General features: G+C 41.7%; 1 protein-coding gene across 2 annotated transcripts in view; it reads right to left on the bottom strand.

Annotated features, from left to right (window-relative positions):
• Positions 1 to 1,706: 1,706 nt before the first annotated feature.
• mapk8ip1b (mitogen-activated protein kinase 8 interacting protein 1b) overlaps positions 1,707 to 10,866 on the bottom strand; it is a 33,976-nt gene continuing 24,816 nt past the window's right edge. For both annotated transcript variants that reach the window (XM_027023914.2, XM_027023915.2), the window contains exons 5-12: positions 9,319 to 10,296; positions 7,804 to 7,879; positions 4,971 to 5,143; positions 4,665 to 4,768; positions 4,273 to 4,389; positions 3,729 to 3,799; positions 3,533 to 3,631; positions 1,707 to 3,295 (exon numbers count right to left, since the gene is read on the bottom strand). In XM_027023914.2, the coding sequence (XP_026879715.2) occupies positions 3,223 to 3,295; positions 3,533 to 3,631; positions 3,729 to 3,799; positions 4,273 to 4,389; positions 4,665 to 4,768; positions 4,971 to 5,143; positions 7,804 to 7,879; positions 9,319 to 10,296 (1,691 nt within the window). In that variant the 3' untranslated portion in view covers positions 1,707 to 3,222. The remainder of the gene's footprint in view (positions 3,296 to 3,532; positions 3,632 to 3,728; positions 3,800 to 4,272; positions 4,390 to 4,664; positions 4,769 to 4,970; positions 5,144 to 7,803; positions 7,880 to 9,318; positions 10,297 to 10,866) is intronic.

Here is a 10,866-nt window from a genome sequence, read left to right as displayed (position 1 = left end):
AGATGAGGAGTACTTCTAGTTACTTGCAGATTTAGTGTTCCGGCTAAATTAACAAAATTTGAGTTGGTAACAAAAATAAAACTCTAAAAGCAAGCAAACATTTATATTTATAAATATCCCTTCATTTCCTCATTCCCACTATGCACTGCCAACCACATAATTCTGTGCCATTTAAACAGGGACCTAATAAATAATGCTATAATTAGTGTCTTGGTTTACCAATCCTTTACATCTGTACCTGATAAAAACCTTTTGATTTATACTCTTCTTTTCAATTCCTGTAAAAAAAACAACACAGCCTCAAAGTAACTAAGCACATGTTTTGCTGTGCAGCACAACTTTACTTGGTTTCGTTTTTTTTGGATGTTGTGTACATCTCAGTTTCTGGCTTCTGAAATCGGGGGAAGGGGTATGGATCTTATTCATTTAGCAAGGAATTGGCATTTTCCTGGGTAACTCAAATAGACAATGTGCCCGTAACTAATGGCCATATCGTCTCCCCCTGTGTCCTGGACAGTTTTGGATGTGGTTCTTCAGTACACTCCTGACTCAGGGCCAGCACAGCATTCTGCTGACACAGCACCAGCGTCTGGAAGAGCTTCTGTGACAGTAGACATTGGGAAGTGGTTCCCTGTTCACAAGAAAACTCTCAGCTAGATTTCACTGTTGAGTTGTGGAGTGGCTTGTCATGCATGCAAGAAAACATGTCTCTGAATAAAAAAGGTCAAACCAAACAATGTGCAAAATGTGGAAAAAATGAAAAAACTCATGATAGGCAAGACTGTATAGTGTCTCCGCTGAATTCTTAGAGGGGTAAGGAGAGCTTGCTTTGTTGATAACCAGTATTTCATGAACAAAGCAACAAGCAGAAAACCGGGAGAAATAACAGTGTTTTTATGTACTGGTCCAGTGGGAGAAGCCTTTATTGCTACTCTAAAATTGAATGGAAATGCCAGACAGTAGCCGACTGTCAATTGTTCCAGGATGTGCTTACAGATGATGAATGGGTGGATTATGGAACTGATGGATTCCGAGATGTTTCCAAGGACAGCATGAATTCTTGTCGTAGACGTAGTGGTCAGTGTATGAGTAGGGAGTAGGGAGTGAGCAAGAGTATCTGGTTTCCCATTTTATCAGACCAGGCTGCTAAAATCCAAAGGTAATTAAGATCCTGCCACGCTAAGCTTGCAAACTAATATAATAAGAACATGTGTACATGAATGCAGGTATAGACAAGAAATGGACGAAGATGGAAGTTGTGAAGTCATCTTTTGAGAAAAAAAATAAAAATAAAAATTGACTGCTTGGAATTTCAGCTAAGTGTGCAATGATGTTTAGTGTATCAAAATTTAAAAATGTATCACTAACTCCCAGAGTCTCTCAGTTGCAATATAAGATTCATGTTCTGCACATGCTATTTTTCTGAGCCTGTATTATAATTACAGCTACAATCGGTAGCTGTAAGTAGCTGTGTTAAAATATATCAATATATATCAAATATATCAATATATATTAACACATAATATATTGAAATTGAGTTCAACCTTGACCTCAGAATCGAAAATAGTATTGATCTTGTAAATCTGTATATTATTGCACCCCTACTTCAGATTTTTAGCATTAATGGTATGGATAAAAGAGGAAAGGGTATTTATATACCATAATAATGCATGATTGATGCAATAAACATTTCCTGAAAAACCTTCTGAATTGAAAGGTCCCAGAGCATTTTTAATGCATCAGTATCCAGGAATCAAATCTGTTACAAACAAATCTATTGTTTATCATTTACTCTCCTGTTTCAGCTGACAGTTCATAGAACAATACATTGTGTTACAGATAACCATCATTAAGATGTTATAATCATAACAAGAATCATAATAAATCATAAAGCCAAGAAATCTCAAACAGCCTCTTAACTCTTGGAATATTCACTCCAGAGTACAATCATACCCAGACTGGTACTTGTTCTAAAACCACCCTCTTACACACCGCACGGTGATCAATAATTCAATTAATACAATTTTGAAGATAAACAATAGTTAGAATTATGATAGAAAAAGAGGCACTATAGGAAAGACAGTGATGACTCTTTGTGATCTGTGCTTCCCACCCAGAGTAAGCAGCCTTCATGTAGGTACACATTTGCCTTAACCAATAACTCACTCAGTTCAGGTGACATTTTGGATGTAACAGTTACTCTGCAGAATCTTGAGTAATTGTGGGATATTCAGAACCTACATGGAACGCATTAACAGCTGGATCAGCAAATTAAATATAGGCGGTCTAGATTTTTTAAAACAGTTAGCATTGTTGATACTACAGGACTACAAGGTCAGTCTAGGGTTAAATGGCAACACTAGACTGTCCTAGTTTTGTTGAATCTGTATCAGAAGAGTTGCTTGCTAATTCCTTACATCGCAGAGTGAATAACCTGAATATTTACCTCTTTTTGAGTCACAGTAAATGACGAGGACCTCGTATTTCAGGTGCTAGAATGGGAGATTTCTATACTGCAAGCTTAGCATCTTAGAGTCTAGAACACTAGAATACTGCAGAGGGCAAGACATCAGATGATGCAGTAAGAAGACTTCTGGGTTAATCCAACAACACTATTCAATGTCATTAACCTTTTCTGGTCCCATTCCAATTCAGAATGGCAATATTTTGTTTGTTTTTCTGAAGTGGAAATCTGATGACTGACAAAGATTTTCACATGTTCCATCAACAAACATTATCTTCTCTTGTCCTTCTTAGTCAAAGTCCAAACAGAAGTGACTTTTTCTGTAGCCTCAGTGTTCTCCTCATTAATATCATACCAAGACTATAAAAGATCACTCCCATTCCTCCAAAATCAGCCTGGTTCATTGATTCTTTGAAATCTCCAAGGTCAGTAGCTAGACAGCGAAGATCAGGTGTCTCTTCCGGGTGTAGGAAGGGATGCTAATATATCTGCATGGCCAGGTGAGTGAGTGCGTTGAGATTCCTGTTAGTGTGCCACCATCCAGGAACAGCACAAAAGCACACTTACACAATAGAAAACCATATACCTATGCTCCACCCCTTCTGCTCTGAAATGTCCGCAAAGCAGGTACCGCTTCGTATGTGCACTTCCTCTTCTCTTTTGTCTGTTATAGTAGTGTTTTGTTTATATCTGTCCATCATGCGATATACGTATGCTATGCATTACTATACATCTGTACATAGGTTTATTATTCCAGATTATTCCAGATAAATGTCCTCTGTAGGGCATGAGAACTCCACAAACTCTTTGTAATACAGCTGGAATGCTTTCCTGTCAAAGAAGAAGACAACAAACCATGAGCACTTGATGTCTGCATGAAAGGCTTTCCCTGAGATACAATGACTATGGAAGAGGTTTCTAGAATTTTTCATAATGTGTACAGCAAACAGATAAGTTTATAAGGTTTATGAGTGTGTAAAGGAAGTTGACAGCAGTATCACTGTACAATCTCTGTATACTGCTTAGTCTGTTCTAAGCTCGGTATTATACAGGACTTCAAATACACACCCTATGGCTTCTGCAAGATGCTTCGTGGAATTTTCAGAAACAAAGACATGGCAGGCAAATCTGTGATCTGCGGGGTGTTTTGTGATGAAGCCAAAGTATCTGTGGAAAGAGAAGAAAAGAAGTCACCCATCAGTTGCTTTTGTCAGGATTTGTAAAAGTGCCTTCTCAGATGATGGGTATTAGACATTTCACTTACTTGTTATTCTTGGGATGGTAGCCACAGAATGAGATATTCTTTAGCTGGAAGAAGTGATTGCACTCACTACTCTGTAAACATACATAAATGTATGATTCAAGTGCTGGTACACTCAGGTGCATATATAAAAAACAAACACACAAACCTTATTTAAAAAAAACACCACAGACACACATGCCGCCAGAGCTCCTCATGTGTGTCATTTTCTGTCACTATTAAATAAAGTAGAAAAAGAGTTGAAAAGGACATAGCTGTTACCCTCTATCACTTTCCACACAAACACTGATTAGGTTACACATCAATGACAGTAAAAGGCTTGGTTCTAAGAATAACTGGTTCATAGGAATGCTGCTTCAAATGATAGTCTCACAATATGAATCATTATGTTGCTACCTGATAATAGCCACTAGAGGGCCCCACTCAAATACTATAAATGGGTACAACAGGCAAGAAATAAGAAGTCTTTCTCTTTCTCCCTCTTTCTCTCTCTCTCTCTTTCTCTCTCTGTGTTTGTGTGTGTGTGTGTGTGTGTGTGTGTTCTTACCCTGTCATATGCTGCATAGTCATCTTGCACCACAAGCTTCACTCCTTTCATGTTGATTTCCAGGATGCATGATGGTGGCGGGTTATATTGCAGAGTCATCCTCCTATTGGTGGCAATCTGCAGTCATTGAAAAACACATATATGTTCAGAATATGGAAAGGGCTTGTGTTTTACATTCATTTTAGAGCTGGAAAATGTGCAGTTCAGTTTACTGGGGCAAATGTTTCTGTCAATAATTCTGGCAGCATTAAATACCCACAGTAAATACACAGAATTTGCTGTTTTTAAACAACAAACAGAAATCAATTCCAACTTGCAAAAAGTATAACAAAAAATGTAATAGAAAAAAGAACATGAAAGAAATCTCCTTTTGGTGAGAGCACTATGCAAACCTTTTGCATGGCAGCACAGAGCACATCATTCCCTTTGTGATAAGGAACTTGAACAGAGCCCAGAAACTTCAGTCTATATCTCTCCACCCAGTCTGCACTTCTCACTAATCACAGAGAACATCAAAAACAAATGGAAGTGACTGCAACGATAACGTAAATGTTTACCATTGACATATGCTTACATTATAGTTTGGTGTTGTGGCAACTAGAAATGCAATTTATAATGGTGCAGCATATGATTTTTATGCTAAATGCCCTGCATCACAGTTCAGTTCTGAATGTCCATGAAGTTTTGAAAAATGTTACCTTTAACCTGCTCCGGCTCCTTGGTGACTTCAAGAGCATAGTATGCGGGGAAGATTCCTCGTGCTCCCGTTCTCATGTTGTACCCTTCATACCAATAATCCTCTGCCTGATCTTCTACCAGTAAGGGGTCATCCACGTCCAGCTCCAACTCGTCTTCATGTCGAGGAACAAACCTGCCACCAGGACAAGAAAGACATGGCACAGACAAAAAGTAGTCACTGAGCAGCAGTTCCATGCAATGGACAAATATAGTGGGAGCCTGGTTGGAATTAGGCAGAAACCAAGTTCAAGTTCAAGTTCAAGTTTGGTTTATTTGTCACATACACAGTCATACACAGTATAACTCGCAGTGAAATGGTTGAGAGTGCTCTGTCCAAACTGAGGTAAAAGAAAACGGGTGCATAGAGAAATATATATTCTATATATGTACAAAAATATATTAACAATGTATGTACAATATATGTATATTATGATTATATACACAATGTACAATGTATATGGTTGTGTGTATATATATGTACACAATGTACAGAATGTACAGATCCATTTTGTAAAATGGCATATTTACAGTTTTTATGTTACATGGTGGTAATAGAATTTCTATATATATACAGTTATGCTACATGGTGGTGGTGGTCCCCACAGTTTATCAGTTTCCCTGATTCAGGGCCCGAATGGCCTGTGGGAAGAAGCTCCTCTTCAGTCTCTCTGTCTTGGTCTTCAGGGAGCGAAAGCGCCTCCCTGACCTCAACAGAGAGAAGAGCCTATTGTTGGGATGGGTGGGGTCCTTCACAATCCTCCTGGCCTTGGTCTGGCACCGTTTGTAGTAGATGGTCTGCAGGTCAGGAAGTTCCATGTGAGTGATGCGCTCTGCTGAATGCACTACCCTTTGGAGTGCTTGTCTGTCCTGCTTGGTGCTATTCCCAAACCAGACTGTGATGTTCCCCATGAGGATGCTCTCGATAGTGCAGGTGTAGAGGTTCCGCAGTACCTTGGAGGGCAGTCTGAAGTCTCTTAGGCGTCTGAGGTAGTAAAGACACTAACGAGCCTTCTTTGCCAGGGAGTTGGTGTGGCAGGACCAGGACAGGTCCTGCCAGATGTGAACACCAAGGTACCTGAACCTATCTACTCTCTCCACCGTGGTTCCACTGATCCTCACAGGTTGGTAGTGCCGCTCCTGCTTCTTGCTGCAATCCACGATCAGCTTCTTTGTCTTACTGATGTTTAGGAGGAGACTATTTTCCTGGCACCAATTTCCCAGGTGTTTAATCTCCTCCAGGTGGGCCCTCTTATCGCTGTCCCAGATCAGGCGCATGACAACGGTGTCGTCAGCAAACTTGACAATGATGGTGGAGCTGGAAGTGGCTGTGCAGTCGTAGGTGTACAGTGAGTAGAGCAGGGGGCTTAGGACACAACCCTGAGGAGCTCCAGTGCTGAATGTGAGGGTGGATGAGGCACAGGTGCCCACCCGTACCGATTGCGGTCTGTCTGTTAGGAAGTTGGAGATCCAGTCGCACAGGGATGTATGCAGTCCTAGATCCTCCAACTTAGTAGTGAGTAGGGAGGGGGTGATAGTGTTCAATGCTGAACTTTATTCGACAAACAGCATTTTAACATAATTTCCTCTCCCTTCATCCAGGTGAGTCAGTGTGGTGTGGAGCAGATGTGCAATTGCATCATCAGTGGAGCGGTTGTGGCGGTATGCAAACTGCAGTGGGTCCGTGGAGGCTGGCAGTGAAGATGTGATGAAGTCTCTGACTAGCTTTTCAAAGCACTTCATCACAACTGATGTGAGGGCAACAGGGCAGTAGTCATTGAGGTCGGAGGGTCGAGGTTTCTTCGGGACGGGGACGATGGTGGATCACTTGAAGCTGGACGGGACGATACCGATCGTCAGGGGGAGACTGAAGATGTCGGTGAATACCGGGGCTAGCTGATCTGCGCAGGCTTTGAGGACCCTCCCGCAGATACCGTCTGGTCCCACCGCCTTCCTGGTATTCACCCTTTTAAACACTCCTCACGTCATTCTCCGTGATGATCAGAGGGCGCTGTTCTATGGTGGGCTCTGCGCATGCACCGTTGGCTGCGCCGATAGTACCATTAGCACTAGCGCTGTTAGCATTGGCGCTGCTTGGAAAATCTCTGTGATAAACTATTAGTGAATGTTTTAGATCACACTTCAGATCACACTTAAGGCCAAAGCAAAGGGTAGAAGGGCTGAGACAGTCTGGAATCTTTAGATCTTAAACCTGTGAGTCTATGGCTAAAAATATCAGGTACTATACGATATCCTCATGTTCCAGTGTGCCGAATTCCTTATGTAGCATTTATTACCATTGCTATGCATATTTGTACATAATATTTTTAAGAGAACTCATATCTTTAAAAGCATACAGCCATTGGTGTTTTGAGACAGTCCTTGTATAATTAATAGTAGGTGTGTTTTGCTTTTGAAGTCAGTATGGTGGGTTTATTTAACAGACCATCATATTAACTTATTTATAAAACACATCATTATTTGGTTTTAAATCAATGCATGATGCACAGATGATATAATATGAATTTATAATGGTAGCACCATCATTTGTGGCTACTACTTTACTGTCTTTTGCAAAGCACAGATGATACAGCATGCAGGTAAAGGAGAATAGACCAGATTCCATGTGTCTCATGTCCTGGCCTGTTCCTGGTCCTGCATTCACCCCGCACTGTGTATGAATACAACAACATAGCCCATCTCAGCCCATTCTCTCAGCACAGTTCCAGATGTGCCCCTGTGGCGTAGGTGTGTGCATGTGTGGGTGTGTGGACCTGTGCAGTATACAGTTCTTACCTGTACACAGCCTTGTGGCTCTGCTCCCTCTCTTCCCCATCAATAACGCAGGAGAACAAACCAAAAGACTCTGCACCTGAAATAGGTCATGAAGGCATGATGTAAAAGTCAAAAAAGGTACCCTAAACTGAACAACACAATCGTGTAAAAGGTGGCAAATACACAGAGCATACTTTACTATACTCTTCTAGTTAATACTCACTGAGGTCAACACAAGCAACAGAGAAAATTCCAACAAAAGGTAACAGCAATCTTAATCCAAAAAACCTCAAAACCATAAATGCTGCTTTTCCATCACACTGGCTGAGCAGGAAATATGTACAACAGATTGTCACCAGTTTACAAAAACAAGATAGTATTTTCTGAGGAGTAAATATTAAAGGAAACCACTATGGAAGAAACTTTTGAGTAGAATATATGACATTTTAGCCATGCATCCACCTGAAAAATTATTTTGAAATGACTAATTAAAAAACTTAACTAGTGTTGACATATAAACATGCCGAAGTTCATTAGCAGAATCTTCAGTCACTGTGGCTAATTGCCACAGTGAGTTAGCAAGAATACTGTTCATCCATTATTTTGTGACTATCATGATTAAAGCAATGAAGGTGATAGCTGTATCTAATTCATTTAGAATCTTACATTGTAATTATACACAAGATAAGATGTCAAATATCCTATGCCAAACCATTAGTTTCACACAGGATTTGGGTTACTCACTTCACACAAGAAACAATTATAGTTTTAGTTATTTTATAGTACAGCATATTTTTTTGCTTTTCCTGTGTAATTAAGGTAAATACATGCACACACGTAAGGTATCACAGGAGCTAGGAAAAGCATAAAACCATCACTTCTTGGCAATGTTGGCTTCAGCTTTCGGTTCTATTCATAAATGAATAATTCAACCATAGCTTATGAACCACATTACAGCAGGGCCCTCTCAATTAAACACAATGACCCAAATCTTTTATATGTAACTCCCAAATGACAGTAAATCCATTTGACAGTTGACTATAATTTTGCCATAATGCAGGCTAATGTGCTGATGAGAAGAGGGCTATAAATGAGACCACTCCAATGATAATGTGGTGTGATTGCAGGACCGAGCTGAAGGCTGTTTGCATTGATTGTTTTGGCTCTGTATGTTCACAGCATCAGAAGTTCTAATACTGGGCTCACCTGCAGATTCAGGTGCTGAACATTTTCATGTTAAGTGAATTTTATGCTGAGCAAAACGGTGTAGTGAACCTCTAGAAATGCTTCATCATATGTGATAGCTTCCAACTGAGCATTCAATCCTAGCACAGACATTCTAAACTAAAGAGGATTCTCTGTCAATCTCAAATCCCATCTTCCTAAACCGGAGTAATTATACATGTACTCTACTGTTTTTTGGACTGAACCATAGTAGAAAAGTAAAAACAGATCATTTAAACACTTTCTTAAAAGGCAAGCTTCACAATTCCCAAAGCATATTCACAATTCCCAACACAAAGTAATAGAACCTACTAGAAGAGCGTGAGCGGCCGTTCATGAAGACGTTGAGGAACTTTCTTGAAAACTGCATATCTGCTTCTGGAGTGGAGTCTTCTGATAGGCAGGCCGTGGCTTCCCGCCTGACCCCACCCACTCTGGCCCCTTCCACTTCCTCATCCTCCTCAAACTCCTCCCCCAGTGCTGACTCATACGGCGATGAGACACAGTTATCGTACACTGTGGCCGACTCGCTGTCGTCGCTGTAGCCGTGATGACACTGCCGCAAACTCACCAGCTCCAGCTGAGCTCCTTCATCCACTACCAGAGTGTATTTGACTGAGTCATATGAGAGCCCACTCGCCTCCGAGCTGCTCATGGAAGTCCGGGACATGCCAGAGTTTCTGTAGCCCTGCAAAAAGCTCTCGTCCTGGGCACGGGCTTCTCCAGCACCCCCTTCCCCACAACTAAGCTCATCCTTGCTGGTTCGTCCATTAGCCCTTCTGCTGCTGAGGTCCAGCACTGCAGATGCTGCCATGCAGGAGGCATAGGAGGGTGGAGGCATCTCCTCCTCTGCCTCGCTGATGGCCGGGTTCATCTGGTCATACAGTGGGGGCTGATAGGGAGGTGGGCCCTCATTGTCGGAGCTGACAGACATGCGGCCGTGCTCGCCATTCTGGGCCAGCATCGGGGGTCTGTCCTGCTCCAGAGCCTCGGAGCTGCGCTGGACTGGTGTCAAGTAGATCTCCTCTGTGGGCTCCAGGTGCACATCTGTATGGTAGCAAATCCGGTCACGGTGCCCTGCCTCCGCTACTACACTGGTTCTGGTCGGTGGGGCTGAAGGGGGAGCTGGGGGAGGGGCAGGGGCGTGGGTCTGTTTAGAAGAGGGGCGTCTGTTGGGTGTGTCTGTTGAAGTGCCACGGTCTTTGGTCTGGGTTCCACCTGCACTGCCGCTGTGCTGAACCTTGTCTTCATCACTCAGGCAGATATGCTCATGAGGTGGCGTGAGTTCACCTGAAATCATATGCACACATGCCCACACACACAAACAAAAAAACAATGAAACACATAAATGTATTATCAAACACAGCATAATGAGAAAAAAACATGAATTAATGGTTGTGTCATTATTCAACATTGAAGAGATTGCCTGGCATTGACTATACTGCCCCACCATCTGAGAGGCTGGTGGTTGCCAAATACACTAGTAACACCGTACTAGTCTCACACTTACTCATGCAAACAAGGTCAAGATTTCACATAGCACAATATTATATTATATTATATGATGTTTCAGTGGTTATTCCCACCACGAATGACTGCCATGGATTCCAAGTACACTACACACACAAAAACACACATTTTGTCACAATTTCATGTAGTATTGCGACTATAACAAAGAAGTACCATACAGAAAAATCAGTGAACATGCTGTTCTAGTCAGTGGAGATTACACGCATTCCACAACAACTGGAAGAACTTTCCCTCTTCCTGGCCGTCACCATAGTTCATCAGTGCTTGATGTCTGCACATGTCTAGGTGTGAGGCTTTGTTATAATAGTCTGCAGCCAGTCACACCTGGGG

The sequence above is a fragment of the Electrophorus electricus genome, chromosome 1 (genome assembly GCF_013358815.1).
Source record: "Electrophorus electricus isolate fEleEle1 chromosome 1, fEleEle1.pri, whole genome shotgun sequence".
NCBI classification, from domain to species: Eukaryota; Metazoa; Chordata; class Actinopteri; order Gymnotiformes; family Gymnotidae; genus Electrophorus; species Electrophorus electricus.
Note: the sequence above shows the minus strand (reverse complement) of the source record. Positions and strands in the feature narration are given on the sequence as shown.